General features: G+C 37.4%; 1 protein-coding gene across 5 annotated transcripts in view; it reads left to right on the forward strand.

Annotated features, from left to right (window-relative positions):
* Positions 1-22,382, forward strand: part of LOC131040382 (probable pre-mRNA-splicing factor ATP-dependent RNA helicase DEAH9) — a 229,780-nt gene extending 207,398 nt beyond the window's left edge. For all 5 annotated transcript variants that reach the window (XM_057973290.2, XM_057973287.2, XM_057973289.2 and 2 more), the window contains exons 21-23: positions 1,155-1,208; positions 2,884-2,963; positions 22,089-22,382. In XM_057973290.2, the coding sequence (XP_057829273.2) occupies positions 1,155-1,208; positions 2,884-2,963; positions 22,089-22,233 (279 nt within the window). In that variant the 3' untranslated portion in view covers positions 22,234-22,382. The remainder of the gene's footprint in view (positions 1-1,154; positions 1,209-2,883; positions 2,964-22,088) is intronic.
* The last annotated feature ends 700 nt before the right edge of the window (positions 22,383-23,082 follow it).

Below are 23,082 nucleotides of genomic sequence, written 5' to 3' on the forward strand. Positions count from 1 at the left end.
TACTCTTCTACAAAAGTTTTTGCGTTTTTTTATCAAAATCGTGTTTGTTGCTCTTTGGAGGGTTTGCCAATTTTTCCTCAAAATAATGGCTTCAAGCTCAGTAATTCGCATGTGAGGGTTACATCAGTCAAACGGAATCAGCTATTCTTGGTCATTAACACTTTGCAGATCCTGGGAGGGTCTCTGCAGCAGCAGAGTGTTCTTGTGTTTGTGATCAAAAGACCTGCAGTGTCTTTTGTTGGGTACTTAGTTGATACAATGACCATTAAGGGAGGGTATTAGAATAATTAATTCTTTTAGTCAATTACCTTTTTAGTGGTTCTATTTTTGGTCATTTAGTTAGTCATTTAGCTTTTTAGTTCGTCATCTTAGTTGTCAACTTATTTAGCTTTTTAGTTTGTTTAGTCGTTTAAGTGAAACCATTGCTTCTTTTATAAGAACGCATAGTTTGTTTTTTAGATTTTAGCTTTTAGCTTTATTTAGCACTTTAAGTGTTTTAGCTTCATGTTGAAGCTTTAGATTAACGGTTCATTCCTTTTAGAACACCGTCTTGTAATTCCTTTATATACGCTTGTATATTTGTTATTAATTCATTCAATATCATCCGATTATTGATTCAATTATTTTTCAAGTTGAAGTTCATTTATTTTTTTGTCAAAATCTGCAAAATAAGCTCAATATTCTGCACTTTTTTTTATATTAATCTTTAATTTATTTTTTTGTCAATATCTAGAATTTGGTTTGTAAGATGAAACCCTAGGAATGTCCAATATTTGTATGTTGAATATCTTGTTTTGCCCAAAGACCCAAAGTTGACAGGCCAAAACATTAACATCCGGAATCACAAAATACTCACCATTGCTAAGTATAGGAATTGTTAGAGAATAATCCTAAAAGCATAGATCAAAACAGCTTCCAATCTTGAGATTTTCATCTAGAAAGATTTTGCTCATTTTTTAATAAAGATCAGAATCCATTCTAGATTTTATAGTTTATAAATGAGGTCCATAATCGATGGACTAGTTGCATCATTATCCCTAACTCTTTTAGGAATTAAAGCTAGTTTACTAAAGAAATCAAAATACAAGAAATGCTTTGTATCATCAATGAAATAAAGCTTGATTGTCATATTCTCACATTTTACTTTTTTGCAGGCTGTGAGGAAGGCTATAACATCTGGATTTTTTTCACATGCATGCCAACTAGAGGTAATTGTTGAAATTGAAACTTTTAATATTTTTAAACAAGACTGGTGTATCTCTCAGACCCAAATGATTACTTAGAATGTTTTGACTGCCAAATTAAAGAAACAAAGAAAGCAAACAGAAAAGATATTATACAGCCAAGGTTGTTGATGGAAGGAAATAACATTGTAAGTGATTGGATATGTTCATTTTATATGAAATGACTTATAAAAATACAAATTTGTTCAATGACTGTAGACAGAAATAAATTTGCTTTTACAAAGAATGAAATTACATTAATATCTACAAGGAGTCAATATTTTTCATTGGATTAAAAACCCGTAGGTTATGAAAAGTGAGTAAACACCAAACACTAATCAAATGTAAGCATTGCAAGAGGTGTTAAATCTAAATGGTTCAGTTCCAAATATTAGAGCTAAGTACATGTACAAATAGCCTTATGAGGAAAGAACTCTGCCCCTTCATAAATTATGAAGCTATTGATGATTAAAATGGGGGACGATGAGAAGTGCTAACACTTGTTTATAGAAAGTCTCAGCCCAAAGAACCAATCCACATCATCATTTATGTACACAAAAATGATAACAACAGATCAAAGAGTGCTTATGTAGGAATATCCATGACTGTGGGGCAGGATGGACAATCATAGTAGGAAGCCAAGGATTCCCCTTAAAGTAATTTTAGTCTTCCTCTTTTTTTAAGTTATATCTGGGTACAAGATTTATATTGAGTATCAAGGAAGACATATACCAATTATACATTCAAGTCACCTAAACCTCTCATTTCTTGTCAATCCTATATATCTTCTACATCAAGTATTTGCTTCAACTTATGTATGGCACTATTGTTCATCTTTAACTGTCTCCAACATCACTCATTATATTGTTTGTGGGTTTCTCTTCAGTTTGAAAGTGAACCAAATATATATCTCAAGGTTTTAGATGAGATAAAATGCGAATACCTCTCTTAGGGTCTCCAAATGGTGCCTTAACAATCAAACATTGGCAGCTATGCAAGCAAGGTTGGAAGGATTCATAGCTTGACTTGTGCCCCCCCCCTTCCTCACTCCTCCCAGGAGCTACCAAATGCTGATTTTAATGTTCTATAAGTTTTTCTTTCCTCTGATTGATACCCCTTTCCTTTTTATTTTATTTACCAACCTTGTGGTTCAATGGGATAATTGGTTCACTATTCCTACTTCAACTCAACAAAAATTTAAAACAACAAAAAACTTAATCCAACAAAAAGAGGAGGGATCATCAATATTTGTTAGTATTGAAATAGAATAAATTTGGTACCAATCTCAAGTTTAAACAAGACAGATTACTTTATATCTTACAATGCTAAGGAACTTAGTATGGTTTAGCTATTTCTTTTCTTATTGTGCTGAAGGAACTAAGCTTGTTAATATATATTACAAATGAAAATTATTTGCAAGGGTATGTACATTATATGGCATTTTCAAGGTTCTCATTCTGTAAAATTAAAATGAGCCACTAGTTATTTTTTGGTGATATATTATCTTACCAGTACTTATCGTTGTTTTAGATGGTGAAATGTAAATATACTTTTATGAATGAAAAAGTGTGGTTTGCCTCCTAGGTAACCATTTTTCTCGCCTTTGATTTATTTAATGCATGGGCTAGATAACATTTTAATAATGCATGTTTGTTCTTAGCTTGCAAGTGCGGATGGAAAATATCAAACTGTTAGAGGTGGACAAGAAGTTTTCATTCATCCCTCTTCTGTGCTCTTCAGGTTTGTTACATAACTCTTAATATCTTTAGGATTTTAACTAGTTATTTGTCAACAAGATTCACCATTCCTTGGCAGTTGAAATTCATTGTTTGCAAGTGATATGTGTGCCCATTTATATATCCTTGCTTCTCCATCACTTCCATCCAAGTAAAAGAGGAGATAGAAACACAGAAAATTATAAGCATTGTTATCCAACCTCGTGGAACTATCAAATTATTCCCTTGATCCTAGAATAGACCAAAGACTGTGCATCAAGCTAGATATAACATTTATAAATGTTAAACACTTGTGGTTTTACATCGACTTTTCCCCTATAGTAATTCCTATTTTGTTCTAAATTTTAAATTTTAGTAATTGTGCCATGGCATTAAGTATTAAATTAATTACCACAAAAGGTAGGTAGATCTCTTGAGTTTTATTTCATGAGTTGGCTCTTTGCTTTTGTGTTAGATGGCATTAATTATGTTGCTCAAAAAGAGCTTGAATTTGCTCTATATTAAATGAAGAGGTTGGAAGTTAAATTTGTCAACTCTTCAACTTAGAGTCCTACAGTTATATAACTAAAACGACACTTAAGTAAACTCCATTATCATTGCATTCAAATATATATATATATAAATAATTGCAATGCTTCGACAATGTGGCACTTCAGCCTGATATGGCTTGGAGCTTTTGCCAACATTGTCTTGATAAATCTCTTAATGAATCCCAATACATTCCAATACCATTGCTCAAGGGAGTATCTTTTCTTCAAATGTTTGTAAATTGTTCATGGTCAAGCTAGGAACTTATTCACCTATTCTGCCACCCATTCTAAGTTATGTTTAGAGCATCTTTGGCTTATTACATTTTGTCTTGGTCGATTTGTGTAACATCCCCCCTTCTGAAGTTTTAATTTTCTGATTGAGGGATATTTTTTGACTTATGATTTAATTGCTCTTTATTTTTTTTCATTTGATGTCTTTTCAATAGAAATATAATGCTAGAAATAAACTGTGATTTGCAATTTAGCTATTTGATTTTAAAACAACAAATTTCACAATTAAATCCTTGCCTACCATAATTAAATTAATTAAATATAAACATACCCGAATTGCCTGGCAATAGATAATATATTATTTGTTGATAATATATGTTGACCAGCTACAAGCAATAATCACAATCTGGAAAATGATGATCAACCCTAAGCTTTCGCACCTAGACTAGTGAATTTGCATACAATAAATTCAACGTCCAAATTTGAGAATGTGGAAGCTAGAATGAGGGTGGTCGGCTGGGAGAAGATGAAAACATCTGTTTGCAGCCTTGTTTGGTCCAAAACGTGCCTTAGGAAAGCCACGCACTTCCCCTTGAAACCCTCAAATTGGTACGACTGAAAGTTGCAATGATATTCCTCTAGAAATGTGTTCAATAACTATTTAAATTTGCCCTTTAGAATGCTTTCAACCTGCAGATCAGTAATCCCTAAATACTTTTTTGAATCCTCTGTCAAATTTTGTGAAATTAAGCTCAATTAAAGCCCTTGAATGAAGCCTCCTAAAATTAATGCTCTTGGATGATGTTCCACACCTGCAAGAATTCAAACTCTTGGGAGTTTTTGTTCCCAAAAGCCTAAAATTCTCCAATTGCAGCAAACCTTTGCTCACAATTTCTCTAATTCTTCAAAAAGTAATCTTAAGAATGAATTAGGAACTGATTGCTTTTTAGCTTTTTATATCTTCCTCAAAGGGCATGATTTTTTGTGCCTTATTAATCATTAAAAAGCACATTAAATATTTTCTTTTTGATATAACTTAATATCTCCGTGACACGCGCTCAAGTGAGCTAAATACATTGGCATTATTAAATTATTAAATGCCTTAGCATTTAATACCCCTTTTAATAACCTTTTAATTTGATTTAATATTATCAAGGTTACCAGGAGACGGAGGGTACTTGGAGACTCCGGAGACTGGTACTGGCACGACTAATTTTCAAAAATAGGAGATGGGGGGGTACTTGAAGATGCCAATTCTTTTTAAATATAATTTAATAATTTCCAAAAAATATGATGACAGAGAACTTTGAAAACAAGAATAGTGATAAAGTTTGACATTAACTTTAAAATTGAACAAAAATTGAAATTACAATTGCTTATACTACTGATACCATAGCCAGTCTAAATTGCTTAGTGCAAGGTAATATAGATGTTGAACACACTCAATATTGTCGGCTAAATAGTAAAGGCGATTTCTCTTTAGACTATTACAATGATAAGAAATCAGTCCTCTCAAAAAGTCTACATTGTCAATAGATCCAATCACTATAACTTCGCATGGATTTTTGTCTTCCTGTGATACGGTTTCTTTATTAGTCATTTACCTACAACTTTACTTTGCTGCAAGCTTATCTTATTTATTTGCTTTATTTGTTTTGCCTTTTTATTGCGTTTTGCCCTAAGTTTTCTAGCAGGAGACGTCAATTTTTGGTCAAGAGACTTCAAAGACAGCAGGAGACGGCAGCTAAAAGCACCCTATGTGTCAAGAAGTTTTCGGAGACGTCTCTGGTATCAGAGATGCGTCTCTGTCTCCAGTACGCGTCTCCAGGGGTAGGAGACAAGTCTCCTGGTAACTATGAATATTATTAAAGCATTTAACTTAATGATAATTAAATTAATCCTCCAATAAGTAATATAAGCCAAAATAATAATCTTCTAATAATTCTACTAACTCCCAAAAGATCACTAGGGCATACCAGATCATCCTAATGCGTTACTCTAAATAGTAAGGTTGGACTCCATCATGCCAATGACTTTCTAAAAATAGTATGTGTCTGTGAAACCCTTTGAAAGATCCCTAGAAGGCAATTCACAAACCAACTAGAGAATTGAAGCTGATTCTAAGGCCAATTACCCCAAAATAGCATTTACTATAAATAGTAATATGGTAATAGAGTGTCAACCCTATGCTGCTCTCCAATGAAGAGGAGATTATGCAACTCTCCTCCAAAATCATGTACAGCTGTTGTCCTCCAGAAATTATGAAATGAGTCTATGTTTCATGAAGTAAGATAGCCATCTCTCATCAACTTATGGAACAAAACTCCATCACTGCGGGCCATAATACCAATCTGAGGTGAAGCTGTTTAAGGGTGATTTTCAGAAATTTCCCAAGTGCAGAATTTTAGGGTTATAGACTGCATTTCCAAACTTAAACTGCCACTTCCAGATCATTAAGAGTGGAATCAGACCTAATGGGAAATATATCAGACCTAAAAGTTGAAACCAAAACTATCATTTCAATCCCGTTCAATGCAAAGAAATCTGATAAGCTGTAATGATCCCACCCTATTCTGATTTTGCTTTTTGTTTGCTGATTTTTTCCTTTTTGTGTGTGTTTTTTTGTATCTTCTGATTTTTTTGAAACTTTGCAAATTTCTGATTTTTTAAAGTTTTTTGCTAGGATTTGCAATTGAATGAAAATACAAGAAATAATTGCTGGAAATGATAAAGACAACAAATACAAATAATGAATGGAGGAAATTTTGACTTTATTGAAGTTTAATGGACAATTACATACCAGATCTAAGCATGTGCAGGTCTGATTATGATTAATACATGACAAAATTGAACTGATCTGATGTTCCAGAGGTCTGATCTGCTTCTTGTGGGCTCTGATCTAAGATTCCTTAGGTTTGATCTGCGATTTCAGATCTGAGTAAAATCTGATCTGTTAAAATTATGCCTGTAAACCCTGAAGAGCACACAGGAAATACTGAGAGGGGAGGGGGAGGGGGTGTGAATCAGTATTTCAAACTTTTTAATTTATAAAAACTTGAAACCACATTCAACATGAAAATAGCAAAATGTCAAGACACACCAATTTTCACATTGAAAACCCTTTCGGGTAAAAAACCACGGCACATAGTAGCTTTCATAAAAAATGGGCACCAACCCAAATTACAAAAGTGAGCACCAACTCACAGAGAGCAGCAACCCTCTTTGAAGCACCAACTTCGTTCAAATGAAGCACTAGCTTCAGTTTCTATATCAAATCAAAAAGAACACTTTTAAAACACCTCAATCACCAAGCATATTACACAAATCAGTTGGTTCGATGATCACTTCCACCTCACCAAGGACTTAGCATTCAATCTCCTTTAATCTATAGTAAGACACTCTCTGAGGCAATGCCCAAAACATAACAATACAAAATGATCTATTTTTTGGCCTTTTAACAACTCATTCTCACTGTCATATATCTCTGCAACTTTTCATACCATTACTTGCACAGACCCCTTTTTTTGGTTAAATAGCTGCTCACAATATCTCCTTTTTAGCCTTTGTTTTTTTATCTTTACATACAGGCCAAAACTAGTTACCTCACCTTTACCTCTGTTCTTGTTTCCTTTAAAAGACAAAAACTTGTTACACAAAACTCGAATCACAAAGACCCTTTTTTTAGACCTTTTTTTCCCGAATAATTTTCAAACACAGAATAAAAATGGTCAACAACGTGGGATAAGAAAGGGTATCTCACGCTACCTAGTCAACGCTAAAGATAGACTCCACGAAAGTCTGAAAACGTATGACCACATACACTTTTTAGCAATACAAGTCGGTGTTTAAAGCAGTGCTCAGAAAACGTTATAGAAGATTCTTGAAACATTGCACAACCTTACTCCCAACCTGCGCCACTTAAAAATTGACTAATTCGGATCTAACTTTTGTCAGATATTAAAATCACAATTTACTAATTTGGATCTGACATTTGTCAAATATTAAAATCAATACCACCGCCTCCACTTACTTCCAAAAACGTTGTGAAACAATACCGAATGGTTAATTTAACTGCCATGTATAAAATTCAAACCACCGAAAAATTAAATTTATCATTGATGAAGTGTCATACTAACATGGCACAAGTCAACAGATGAAGTGGACAAGCAGCCAGCTTAGCCACACACACAAACGGCTCAACCAGACAGGCAGGTAGTTGAAGTAGACACCCAAGCAACTGAAGTAGACACCCAAGTAGCTCAAGCAAGCAAGCAGGTAGATCAAGCAGGTAGGCAAGTAGCTCAACTAAGTAGCCAAGTAGCTCAAGCAACTCAACCAATCAACTGGGCAGCTCAACTAATATTACAATTCAATTCTCTTTTTTGAAACTCATCAACTGACCTTTGACATCAATGACAAAATGTTCAACAATCTCCCCTTTTGTCATTGATGGCAACCCATCTAAAAACAAAATAGCTCTGAAACAATGTTGTTCCCCCCAACTTCCTACTCCCCCTTTGACATCAATGACTGAAACCATCCCGCAAAACTGAAATGGGGGTTAAAGAATATGACAGTGAGAAATTTCCCTGAGTCCGAACAGCAATTTAATGATGAAGTGAAAACACTCCCAACTTCTTCCTCAAGAAATCAAGAATGTATAGATTGTTAGCAACCTTGCTTGCATCAACAAAAATTTTACCATCTTTTATAATCTCACAACAATCTAAATTGAAAACCAAACTGCATCCTTGATCACATAATTGACTTACACTTAAAAGGTTGTGTTTTCAACCTTCTACATATAAAACATTCTCAATTTTTTTTTACCATCATCCAAAACAAGTGTACCTTTACCTCTGATTTTTGCAGATGTATTACAAGCAAATCTTACCTTACCTCCATCAGTGCTTTCGAAATTGATAAACTTGCTCTTGTCTCCAGTCGTATGCCTAGAATAGCCACTACCAATGTACCATTTGTCTTTTTCATTTGGTGCAAGAGAGGCTGTTTGCACAATCAGTGATTCAACTAACACTTCCTTCTCCTTCTTCTTCCAAACCTTAGCAACCTCTTTGGCTTTGTCCTCTTTCTGAAACTTCTTGTTCTGCTTGGAGAAATTTGCCATACCACCTCTACAAGCTTTTGAAGTATGGCCAAGGTTATTACACTTATAACAAACAGTATTGTAATTCTTTGATGGAGCAAACGAATTCCTATTCATGAATTTGAAATTATTTCTTGCAAACATTCTACAGTTACTTGCTTTGTGTCCAAAGTAATTGCGAGACAAACAATAACCATTAAAGAATGAAGTGTTAAACTTGGTCATGAGAGCTTGTCTTGTGAAGGGAAACCTTTTATAAACATTATTTTTGACTCTTGAGGATGAATTCTTTGTACAGCTATTATTATTCTTCTGTTGTTCCACATTTGTGGACTTGGAACATTGACCCTCTTCAAGACCAACTCCACCGTTATTTTGATTGTTTTTGTGAGTTTAAAATCTTGTCCAAGGACATGTGACTTTTCTGATCAATACTCTCATGATTCAGCTGAGTTGAAGATTTGTCTAATTTTCTAGGTGACACAATTTCTACTTCCAGTCTTCCATAGTTTTCTTCCTTAAGCTTAATCTGATTTCTGATTTCTTCTTCAATTTTCTTTTCTTTTTCAATCTAAATTTTCATTTCATCTATGAGTTTTTCAACATCATCAAAAGCTTGTGCTTTCTTGATTTTTTCTTCACTTTCTTCTTTGAGCAGTAGCTTCAAATCCAAATTTTTCTAATGAACCATATCACCAACCTCGAATGAATGCTCAACCCTGCGCTGATCTACATACTACGCTAGTTTTGTGCCTTTTGGATGTTCTCCCTCAAGGACTTCATAATATCTTGGTTGTCCTACAATAGATTCTTAGCGCTAGGCACTCTATTGTCTCCAAATAGCAAATCCAACAAGTTGTGCGCGTCATACTGTTGACGTGTCTAGAATCGCATTGCTGCAAACTCCATACGGCCAACACAGAATAGAATAACCAGCTGAGTATCCTATCCTCTCTTGAGATAAGGAAATCCCTAGTGCTGTTTTTTTACGTTTGATCAAAGGGGATAACCTCAAGGTTTCGTTTGTCAGGTCTTGACTGCGGGATTTCTCAATTGTTTTGATGTGTTTATGCTGGAAACACAAGGGGGACTTACGGTGAGATAGGCGATTTATAGATAAGTTCCCTGGAATCTTTATGATCTTTCTTATCAAATGATTTCAGTTGACTTGATATTGCTTTCAATAGGACTGCCGATTCTCTTGATAAAAAAGGGGGGAAAAGGAGGGAAGGATAGGGAGAGAGAGATACATGAAATGTAAATTCTAACTAAGATAGTAGATTCATTAAGCAGACAGACACCTCCAAATAACTAGACTAAGCATCACCAGCTACTTAAGCACAATGTTCGCATAAATCTAGTGCAATCTTCAAAGGAAAATAAGATTTTCATGTTATCAACTACAACATTAGAACTTTTACATTCATAGTGAGTATTCAATAACCGAACGAAGCATGAAAGGTTCAGATTAACCATGCAGAGAGAAAAGCAATCAGCCATTCCCCAATGGTGTGAACTGCGAGGATTCTATCAGATGTTTGTTTGAAAATGCTATATAAAGGAAATAAACATAACTGAAAAATTTCTAAATTAGTGAAGTAGGAGACCATGCACTCACAAGGGAATTTGGAAACAGTCTTAACTTTGCATTAAATCCTGTAAATTTCGCCAGAGCTTTTGCAACAATCCAAGAACTTCTTACAAAATGAGGGAAAACCAGTCCCTTAAATAGGTTTCAAAAAAGGATGAATGGCCCAGATCTAATCTAAACAAGTGGCCCAGATTCATCCATAAAACATGACTGCCCATACCCATAAATGGGAGGCAAATATCAACAACCACCCCAAAATGAGTAATAACTACCCAAAAAGGATAATTAAAACTTATCCAAAAGGTGCATTCATAAAGTTTTACATCTCAGTTGACTTGAAAGTCAAATATGACCCTTTTGGCCAAAAGTGCACTTTTCAAAATTTAAAAAGGAAAAAAGTGCATTTTTAGGAAAGCACTTTTTCTTTTCCAGTTTCAAATCCTTTTATCAAAAATTGACTTTCTTCATGCAAATATTCCCGCCAGAGATCTCGACCTGCTGCACGTTTCTCACGAACATACTCCTGGAACCTGATACATAATTTGAAAAGCAGACTGAATGGAGGCATAGGAGGATGGCGAATTTTATATTGCATGCCTTCGAGGTATTGGTCTACCTGCTTCAGACCATCTTGCCAACTGGAACGATTACGTTCAAAGCACAACATGTTTGAGTGGAATTGACCGGCAAAGCCTAGGTCCTTAATGGAATAAGTGATCTTATTTGTTCCCAATCTTTCCTCCCAGTCTAGCGGTATTACTTCATCGGATTGTTCATTTACCCATCCCGAAACCATTGATCGAAGGATTATCTTGCCAAGTTCCTGCATGGTTTTCAGAATTACCTTGCATGCATTGTGTTCTCTATCGATGATTTCCTTCGCATCAATCTTCATATTGACAGTCCAGTACCATTCCTTAAGAGGTGTTGATGTTATGAGGATCTAGGATGGTGGGTAATGTAGGAATCTGTGCATGGGTCCAGAAAAGAGCGTTCATGAGGGGAAGAGTAGTGGCAGCCACTTCCTGGATGTGGAGGGATTCCCTCTTTACCTATAATAACTTAACCAAAGTGGTTTCTCGGTGGCGAGCCATTTCTTTCACTTCCTCAAGGATTCGTTCTCCCGTTTTTCTGATGCCTTGTATCCATTCCTTGACGGCCCTTGCGGTGTCTCGTACTCCTTCAAATTCTGTTGTGGTCCTCTGTGCCAATGCTGTCAGGGGAATGTGGGATTCGGAGGCATTGTGTAATGGTCTTAGGAGTTGATCAATGTACCCTTCGGCCTGTTCAGCATGGGCCCAATACATATCCTTCTCAGCTGTTATCTCTTCAAGTTGCCTGAGTATGTTTTGCACTGAATCCTTGAATTCTTCTTTTTCTTGCTCCTTAGTGGCTCGTCCAATGGGAACAGTCGTCATGCTATAATCTGCCATTGTGATCTGATCTGCTGGCTTATCTACAAGCGGGGTGGCAATGTGAAGGGTGCAGTTCCTTTGCTCATCTTTAGTCATTCTGGAATATGCCTTGGGCTTTTTCTTCCCCTTAGCTTTAGCTTGGTCTATGCGTGAGAATATGTCCTCGAGGTCGATAGGTGGTTTGGTGGCGGCCTTGTGCTGGGCTCTGGCAATTAACCATTCTTGAGGCACTATTTGGGCTAATGATATGGTTAAGTTTGCATTCTGTTCTTTGAGGTTTCCAGCCGACTCATCACAGATTTGCAGCTGTTCTGTTACCGGAGGGGTGGGGGAGGTGCCAAGTTTCTTACTTGTAGCTGAACTTTCTCCCATTTCACTGAACAGTTGTCTGGCGCCTTCGTGTGATGGTTGCTCTTCAATCCTTTCGAGCTCGCGGGTCTTCTCTGCCCTTTGCTCTCCTTCAACAGTAGAGTCATCTTTGGTTGTATTTTGGAGCAGCAACTCATGGCGACTCTGTTGCGTGGGTTCATGCACTTCGATCCCTTGAATGGATGGAATCTCTCCTTCCTCTATTGGGTTACTCGATTGGGTTGATTCAATGGCTCTTAGCTCAGCTTCTAACATGTCAGGTGCAGGAGGATCATCGGCTCCAAACGCATCAATGTCACTTTGAGAAGGCGGAGCAGGTATATAATCTAATTCCACTACATCGTCGGATGAACTGGGGTCCTTTGACGATGAAGTGACCTTTGGTCTCCTTATAGGAATCTTTTCCCTTCTTGTTCTCTTGGACGTCCGAGTCTCTCTGCAAGCCTTAGCTTTCTTTCTTTTCTCGGTTTTTTAATTTCTTCTCTGGGTGCACTGGACGTTCCTTCATCTTCGGAAGACTGAGAATCGAGGCTGCCCATTAGGTGGTAAGTGAACTGGACTCCCTCATGAATTAGCCTCTCAATCTGCTGATGTAACCATTGGTCTGTGTATCTTGCTGGGGCTGCCATGACTACCTCAAAATCAGTGATCGGGTCCTGTGACCAATCAACGCTTGGCAAAGATGTCTTACTGCCTCAAATTCCCCGACCTGGAGGCAATTCCCTGAATCTGTGAGTTGATTTGGGACTCAGCGATATTCAAAGAGCCGCATTTGCTGCTCACTCAACCTAGAATATTCACGTCTCCAGACTTCATAGTCATCAGAGCAATTTTTCCAATAGTCTTCAATTGATTCCTTTGCTCTGTACCGCCTGCCATAGGCTCTCTTCGCCAGATTATCGTGATCGAAATATTTTCTCGGAAAATGGTCCTGTAGGCCATAAGAGGCCAACTCTGTGAGGGATTCCTCTGCTAGGGTGGGGGTCTTCAGGTGGACATCCTGGTTGCCTATGATCATGGGGAACGCGAATCCAGCCTGCTTGCTTTCTCTGAGTAAGATGTCGGCCGGACGTGACTGCCTTGCGACCTCCATAAGAACTACTTTGTCGGTTGGGTACTGTGGAAGTCAGAGAGAGGCACCATCAAAGCCCGCTATTCGGATATAGGAGAACCTTGGGAACTGGATGAACCAGGCCCCGTATCTCTGTACTAGAATAGTAGCTTGCTCTGAGAGCCTTATGTGTAATCCTCCCTGCATTAGCCTGACCAGGCGCATTGTGAAGGCGTCATTGACGTGCTCATATTGGCCAACTGCATAAGCTGGGCTGCTCTTTTCCCTCTAAGCTATATCTTGGTAATGCAGCTGTGGGTAACAATAATAGACCTTTACCTAACCAAGCCCATTCCCGATTTCACCTTTCATTATCAAACCTGGCAACGGCTGGTTCTTGGCGAACATGTAGACCAAATAAGAGGTCATGGTGAAGTATTTCTTTGTTTCAAGCTCTATCAACTGAGTGTGGATGTTGTCGCTTATGATCTGGGCCCAGTCAAACTTAGATTTCCCAGCGAAGACTTGCTCTGTGAAATAAAACATCCACTCTTCAAAGTAGTTGGATTTAGGAAGTCCCATGACTCGGCTAAGTAAGGTGACCATATCCCCGTGCTCATTATGAAAATCACTTTTGGGGGTCTTTTTCACAATTCTGGCGCTTGGGAGCCTTCTCTCCTTGTACCACTCTTCGTTGATCAATGCTCTGCATCTGGCCGGATTCATATCATACGCCCCCTGTGCTTCATCTATAGTCGTGGCCGTGGGATTGTTTGGGAAGGGAATGTCGAATGCATCGCCAATGGCCTCAGGAATGAAGTTGCGAGAGTCATATTCTCGAGGAGCACCAATCTGAAATTTGGCTGATAATGTCGGGCAGCCTCTACTACTAACTCATAGTTCTGTACTGCTGGAGGAAATCCCACCGCCTGGGCAATGCCACTTTCCACCATCTGTCTAGGCTTGCCATATGCGTTAGGGGAGAAGACTCGATTCCTGAAGTCCTGAATGTTTATATGGCCTAGGTCGGTATCACCGATATTGTCCCAGATGCTCTGAACTTTTGACTCCCTCAATCCTCCTCTTTGATACTGATACTTCATCCTTTCAACTTTGCGTGGGATATCTGATTTGGGTGCTCACGATGTCTCAGTTGTAGCAGGCGTCTTTGATGATTCTACCGCCGATTTAGGCATTTATCCTGCACAACCAGACGCGGATTACGAGGCGATATAAAAGTAGTAAGGTGGGTTAGATAGAGAATACTCCAGCATTCACGGATTAATTCAAAATTTAGATTGGACATGGAGCGACATTTCTAGCTAAAAGCTTGATTGATTTAAACCAAAGTATTCATGAAGATTTTGATCGCGAATTTACACAACACTTTCTGGATTAATTTTTAACAGGGACAAAGCTCGATAAATTCTCGTAAGTTTGAAAATGCAATTTCTGGTTAAACCTTAGGAGCAGATTCTAATTTTGATTGCTTTGCACAACGTTTTACAAGCGGAAAAAGATGCAAATTTCGAAAATTTAAGCATTTTAATTAGATTTCGCACAGACATCTATTTGATTTATAAGCATTTTAGATGATCAAGAGAGACAAAGCGTACTTACCTGATGAAAATGGATGGTGAGAAATTGCTCGACCCTGCTGCGTAAAGACGAATGGATAGTTCTACAAATTTCAAAGATTAATGGTTATCTCCTTAATTCGAATTTTCGCGGTTGCTGTTTGAAAGGATGTAATCATTATAGACTAAGCGATTTTTACCTTGGGCAATTGGTAATCTGAACTTGAGTGACTTTGGAATGGTTTGTGCAGTGTTTTACCTTGAATGTGAATCGCACGAAATTGGCTCTGTCTCTCTTTAACCCTTACACAATCCCTTTCTTACGCAAACTTCGGCAGTATGGAGGGTTTTTACAAATTCGAATTGTGTTTTCCTTGATAAAATGCTTGAGCGCTATCACACAAACTTCGGACCTAAGCGACTTTCGGGGGGAATGGAGGATTTTTATTAACTTCGAATTCCTTACTTGCCCTACGCATTGCAATTTTGAAGTTTTATGGCGAATTTCGGAGCTATGGCGCTGTTTCGCAAACTTAAACTGCGTTTTCTAACCCTAAGGGCGAACTTCGGACCATTGGGCGCCCCTTTGCAAGCTATACGAACTTCGGATCCCAAGGCGTCCTTCACGATTTTCGCGTCTTCTGGCAAAACTTCGGAGTTTTCATGAACTTCGGACCATAAGCGCATTTTGGAATTTCGCGACTTTCGCCCACTTAAATCGACTTCGGACCATTCCTCGTTCTTTGGGATTGTTTGGGAGTTTTTTAAACGTTTATGTTAACTAAAGCATTTTCGGACCATCCGCCCATTTTCGCAAATTTCGGAGTGTTTAACATTTTGGCGAACTGGAGGCATTTTCAGACCACGCAACGCCTTTTGCAACTCGAAAAAACCTCGGACCTCAAGCCCATTTTCGCAAATTTCGGAGTGTTTAACGTTTTTTGCAACTTTATCATATTTTCGAATTTTGGCCCCAGGGTCTGAAATTAGGTGACTTTAGTGAATTTCGGACCATTTGGGGTCTTTTGCAAACTGAAGGTAAATTTCGGACCTTTTGCCAGTTTTGGGGATTTTTGAATTTTTTGAGAATTTTACCCCAGGGTCCGAAGTTCGGCCCCCTGGGCGATTTTGGCAATCTTTTAACCTATTGAAGTTTTTAAAATTTTAGCCTCTGGGTCCGAAATTAGGCCCATAAGGCAATTTTGGCAACTTTAAGCGAAATTTCGGACCTAGACCAGTTTTCGTAATTTTAACAAATTTTGAAATTTCTCTCAATTTGGCCTGAAAGTCCAAAATTTTACTCCTAGAGCGATTTTGGCGATTTAAACTTTCTCCTTGAGAAGCGCGAGCTTGGGCACTTGGGCAAGTTTTGCCAACCTTGGCATTTTGGCCAAGAAATTTGCTCCTTCACCAGCAGGCGAAAATCATCATTCATTCAAATCCCATAAACATCGCAAAGACATACCCTATGCAATCTATCTCATAGCTCTTGTGCGAAAAACGGCAACTTTGGGTCCTCGTGCGACCTTCAGATGCACTGCTCTTTGCTTGGCGGGCTTCGCCAACCTTTATCACCTTATGCCTATCCAAGGCGATTTCACAATTTTGAACAAACTCTTGGCATTCGTGCCCGAGGGCTTAGACTAGCCTGATGGAATTATCAGCTCTTTCCTTTGACATCATCACTTCACGGACCAGTCGCGGACTCACTCGAAAGGACACAAGATGCTCTGCGCGAAACTCAACAGGGCGAAGACGAAAGGCTCAAAAACAGGAAGGGGGACCCTGTCGACGACAGGGAGCGTGTGCAACGCACAACACATACCCATATAGTGCCATGAATGGTGACATTTGGATGGACATGCGGTAGGTTGTATTGTAGCAATACTTGCACAAATGGAGCCACCTAAGCCATGTCTTATGCTGCCCCGCTATGTAATTCTGAAGGTATCCCTCCACCCACTTATTAACAATCTCTGTCTACTCGTTAGTCGGGGGGGTGGTAACTAGTGCTCGGGGTGAGCTCGGTGCCATTGAGTCTAAACAACTCCTGCCAAAAGTGACTCATGAACCTGCTGTCCTTGTCACTGACTATGCTCCTCAACAAACCATGAAGTTTGAATACCTCCTGGAAGAACAAATCTGCCACCTGTACCGCTGTGTATGTAGGGGTGATCGTAAAAAAGTGTGCAAACTTTGTAAGCTTGTCCACCACAACATAGATGCAATCTCTGCCCTAGGCTTTGCATAAGCCCGTGATAAAATCCATTGAAATACACTCCAACTTCCTACTTGAAATGGGAAGTGGCTGCAATAAACCTGCCGGAAAAGTGTGCTCCTATCTATTCTACTGACAGGTAAGACACTCACACACATATCTAAGGACCTCTAATTTGAGAGCCTTCCAAGTGAACCTATCTTGTACTCACCAATGTCTTAAAGTACCCTAGGTGTCCTACCATAGGTGCATCACAGAAAGCTCTCAATATCCACCTCTTCATCTCTGATCTTGGGACTAAGAAGATGCACCTCTTGTAAATGATGAGCTCATTTACAATTGTGTATCTATCGTCTTGTACTGTCGCATAAATAATACTAGCAGCCCATGTGTCCTTAGCATACTTAGCAAAAATCAACCATCGCCAATCATTAGCAATCTCCCCAATAAAGCATAAATGGGGTATCCTCAATAGGTCATCAACAACAATGTTATTCTTGCCCTTCATATAGGCTATGTCAAAATCATAAGCCTTTAGCTTACTCACCCACTTTTGCTGACAGTCATTGAGATCTCACTGACTAAGGAAATGTTTCAGGTTGTTATGACCTGTCTCAACTACAAATTTGCTCCCCACCAAGTACTACTTGAATTTAGCCAATGCATTCATAATGACTAACATCTCCTTGCCCATATATACTATAGATCCGCTCTGGAACCTCAATTTATGACTCTCGAATGCTATAGGGCATTTGTCATGCATTAATACTGCACCACTCCCCTCTCCTAAAGCATCACACTATAGCTCAAATGTTCTCATGAAATCGGGTATAGCAAGAACCAAGCACAAGCTCATCAACTACTTAAACTGATCAAAACATTGTTGTGTCTGCTCTGTCCAAATGAAGGCCCCCTTCTTCGTCAAGTCTGTGAGAGGTGCTACCTGTTGTGAGAACCCCTTGATGAAGCGTCTGTAGAAACCACAAAGCCCAAAGAATCCCCAAAATTGGGTGAGATTCTTGGGTGGAGGCCAATCAACGATAGCTCGGATCTCATCTGAATCAACCCTAACTCCTTTTGAGCTGATCATATGCCCCAAGTAGAGCAACTCTGTCATCCCAAACTCGCATTTGGACTCCTTGGTGTACAAGGACTTCCTCTCTAAAATGCTCAGCACCTCCTCTAGGTGTCTCAGATGCTCTCCCCAAGTCCGGCTGAATACCAAAATGTCATCAAAGAAGATCAAAACGAACTTCCTCAACTAATGTTGGAAAACCAACGTTCATACAGGTTTGGAATGTGGCTGGTGCATTGGTTAAGCCAAAGGGCATAACCAAGAACTCGAAGTGTCCACAATGGCATCGGAAAGTTGTCTTCTTCACATCCTCCTCTCTCATCCTTCAATCATATCTCTATTCATGTCTTTGTCCATTCTGTATTGTAGTTGCTGCTACGTTGTCCGTCATGGCCATGTTAATCGTTGACTACAGGTAACCTTTGAAGAACCTTGATCTATGTATGCTCATGATTAAGTGAACTCTTAATAACTTCCTTTGACATTAATGATAGCAATGTGCCTACTCATCTTTGCAACCAATGACACCTTGTCTATGACATTGTCTTCTTACCTATTTGACATCAATGACAAAATCCAACAAACACAATTGAGTGCCCTTGACATCAATGATAGTATTTCCAACTCTATTTGGATTGTGTATTAAGCTCTTTGATATAAATCAGAGCTATCCAGTTCCTTAACAACTAATGATATCCTCACCTTTGACATCAATGACAACATTCTCACATGTTGAAGATAACTTGCACACTCGCATCAGTTATCTTACAAGTTACAGAGATTAGATTTCTAGCCAAACCAAGAATATGTAAGACCTTAGAAATATTTAGCCCTCTCATCTCAAAACATAAATTCGACCTTTCTACAACCAATGATCATGTGAGACATTATCTCCCAAAAAGACATCAACCCCATTGTAGTCTTTATATGCAGAGATCCATTCCTTGTGAAGAATCATAGAAGCAAAGCTCCTAAATCGAACAATCATGCATCACTATATGCATGAATACTTGAAAATGCCAATAAAACATCTCCATCTTCTTCAATGGAGAACTTTGTATTTGAAGTATCATCAAATATCTTAGCAATCTTCTTAAATCTGCATACTTACTGAAATGTCTAGATTTTCTGTAGTTCTAGCATTTTTCCTTAGACTTTCTAGGAGATTTAGGTTTGTCTTTGGATTATATCCAATCTTGTTCTTGCCTTACTCTTTAGAATGCCCTCTCCTAATTAAAGCATTCTTGTGCAACATCATTCATAAATTGCTGCCTCATTTCTTCTAACAATAAGGCTATAACTACCTCTTCAAGCTTCAATTTAGCAGAGGTACTACTAATTGTCATAACAAAGAACCAAATAAAGAACATAACAAGGTAGTGCACTTATCTCCCTCGTCCATTTTAACTTCTACAAAGGCTAATTGACTTGCCACAATGTTGAATGCATTCAAGTTCCCTCAGAGAGACACCATCAGTCTCATTCTCAAGTAGTGTTTCATTCAAAGAAAATGTTTATTCACTGAGGAATTTGTTTGATATAAAAACTCTATCTTTTCCATAGCTTCTAAGTGGTGTCTTCTATTGAAACATTCAACAACATTGAATTAGAAAGGCAAAGGTGGATTGTGCTTCTTACTTTTCTATCAAAGGTTATCCCAATCATCTACTGCCATAGTCGTAAGCTTCTATCCTAGATCCTCCATCTTGAACTTCTAGAGCTTCAAGTTCTAAACTTCTCAATCTCCATTCTCATATTGCTTGTCATTTAATGTGCTCAAAATTTAGAGTCACCCATGTAGATCTTACACTCAAATAACTATTGCTCTCCTTCTCACAGATCTTAGCAAAGAAAGCTCTGATATCAAATGTAGAAAATAAAGAGATAACCAATAGTAGAGAAGTTACACTAAATAAGCTACAGTATCTACAATGGAACAGAATAAAGCAAAGTTATTCAGAATGATAACACAACTTATATCCTAGGAAACCCTTTTGAGAAAAAACCTAGGAAAATATAACACCACTCGATATATTAACAATTAATTTCGCTTGCAATACAAATAGTTCTCTCCTGTGTTGATTCAATGTCTTCAATCCTATGCTTGATCCAATTCTGGCAGCAAGTAATTTTAACCAAAAAAGTTATCTAAACACAAAGCCATATGTTTGTTTTATAGACACAAGACATCTTTTAAAATTGTCTGGTGAATTTGCAAAACCATGGATGAAGACTTTGAACAAGGAAATCCAAGTGCTTCATTCAAAGCATGTATGCAAATTCCAACTTCGCATTTTGCAAGCATATAGAAACTTCCAAGATTCCTTACAAAGTCTTTTTTTAGTAAATCAAAGATGCCTTCTTTAATGTCCAATGTAACCTCCATCATAAGTGCTCTTCTATTATAACTCTTGTATTATATACAATTTGAAGTAGCGGGATCATTTTTATAAGGAGAGTCCCAAGATTACTTTCTAATTGCAGTGCACCCCTTTACATGGGTCAATTTACAATAATTTTAAATTATTGTGCAAGAACACACCTTCACAATCAATGCCTAAATAATTGTGAAAATGAATAAACTCTAGAAATTAATTAGTAAAAGTTTCTGTAGGATTTGTTTTTTAAGATTTTAATAACTGTAATTTTAGTTTTATTCACCAATTATCATGGAAGCAGCAGTTGAAAAATATTTGAAAAACACAATTGTTTTTCGAAGTCAACATGATTTTTGCCTGAAGAATAACAGCACCAACATATTGTAATTTTTTGATAGTAATGTTGCAAAAAATTATTACCTGTGAGCCTCTTTTAATTTTGTTTCAAAATATTCTACCTAAATTTCAAAGAGGGAATATCTCCGAAGGGCATCCTTTTATAATATCACAATTAATTTTCTTGGATCAGTCCTAACTTATTTTAAGTTTGGAATGACTCATTTTGAGATATATATACTGCATTTCTTAGTTGATGTGGAATACCTCTGCCCACCACACATTTGGAATATGTGTGACATGATTACTCTCAGTTTGAGCAGGTTCTACATGATTTTGGATTGTTTGTGTGCATTTTATTGAATGAAGGAAATAAATTATGTCAGTGTTCAGGAATAGCGAAAATAGATTAATGAAACTCAAAAGTTCCTGGAAATATAGGAATGACAAGAGCGCCTAAAATTTTTTGTGAAGAAAACAAAAGTGATTTTACCAAGCTAGTTTAAGCCTAAAAAAGAGTACAAATAAGACAATGATATAGGTCCTGTGTTAATATGACAGCTGTAATAGCAGCCCTGTAGAAGCAGAGAAAATTTCTTGAAGAATACACACTATCATCTAACAAAAGAAATGTACTGAATAAACTTGATGGCTCGTTGTTATTCTTCTAGGTGGGTCTTTGTAACTCAATTTGGTCATATGGTATTTTGATACGTCTTGGTTTGTTTTTCCTAAAAAATTGTATGGTATATCAATATAAATATTTTTTGCTGGTACACTCAAGTATGATATATATTTTTGTGTAATGAAAAGATTGCACAAGGGTTATCTCTCCAATACTTAAAAATGGTTTGTAAGTGAGGTGAAAACTTAAATTTTAATAAAATCATTACAGTCAATATTTATGTGTATTTTCCACATTATCTTGATCTTATCAGAAAAGGTATGTTCAAGATGAGAGATCAGTTAAGAAATCAATTGGTATCTATTATTTTGTTGTATTGTGGAACATAAATTGTTTCACTTGGCTCTAAAACGTTAAGGAGTGTCTTTATACTATATATAAAGTGCAATCCATCTCCAAAGACACCCAAAGATTAGTTTCATTGTTAAAGGAAGTGTTCTACTTATCGTGCCTAAATGTTCTTTTTTCATTTACTAAATATAATGTGAGATGCAGTTGTTAGTATTAATTAGGACTCAATTTATTTCAATGGAATTCTAATTACTTGTGCCTTTTGAATATTGCAGAGTAAATCCCAAGTGGGTGGTCTACCATTCTATTCTTTCAACAGAACGCCATTACATTCAAAATGTCACTACTATTGAATCATCCTGGTTACTTGAAATCGCCCCTCATTTTTACCAGTCCCATAAATCCGGATCAAACAGATAAAATTATGCAAACAGGATTTACTGATATCCATGATGTAATGTTGAGCTTTTCTTTTATAATTATTTATGTGAGAATGTGAATTATTTACTTGTATGCCTCGAAATGCAAGTTAAGATGTAGGGTTGAATGAAATTTTCTTTAAAAATTAATACAGTGCACTTAAACAAAAATTCTAGTTCATAGAAACTGTTCTATAAATTGTAAACTGTTGATTGAGCTACCATATGCAGTATCTCATGAGCCACTCGCTGTTTGAGTTAGAGTAATGCTAATCTCTTCCACTTGTATAAAAAATAAAAGAGCTAAGGAATTACATAATGAAGGAACGAGTCGTTAGGAATAACAACTAGGGAACTTCATATGGATGCATGGTTTAGAAGACATAATACTTTCTAAAAGTTTTGCAAATGGATAGTAAGTTTAATAGGCCTCTATTGTTAAGCATGTTTGAGTTAGAGTAATGTTGAGATGAGTGACTCCACAAGGACTTTGAATCTAAATGCTTCATCCCTTAAGCATTCCCTATAAGTGCCATATGGACCATCCCTAGTAGTCAAAAATAGGATTTTATGAATTGGTATTCATCAATGTTCCACGGTCGTTGGGGACGGGGGGATGTGATCCAGGAGGGAGGGGGGGCGAGACGCGTCTCCGTGGAACACTGGTATTCATAAAATATGGGTCAACATAGATTAACTCAAAACTATATAGTTAAATCTGAAAGGGAAAGATGAACCCAATATGCACCTTCTAATATCCTTCCATTTCCTTTTAATCAAATATTCAACAACTTGATACAAACACATACTACTATGCCTTTATAGTGGAAACAAACATAATTGATTTCCC

The sequence above is a fragment of the Cryptomeria japonica genome, chromosome 7 (genome assembly GCF_030272615.1).
Source record: "Cryptomeria japonica chromosome 7, Sugi_1.0, whole genome shotgun sequence".
NCBI lineage: Eukaryota > Viridiplantae > Streptophyta > Pinopsida > Cupressales > Cupressaceae > Cryptomeria > Cryptomeria japonica.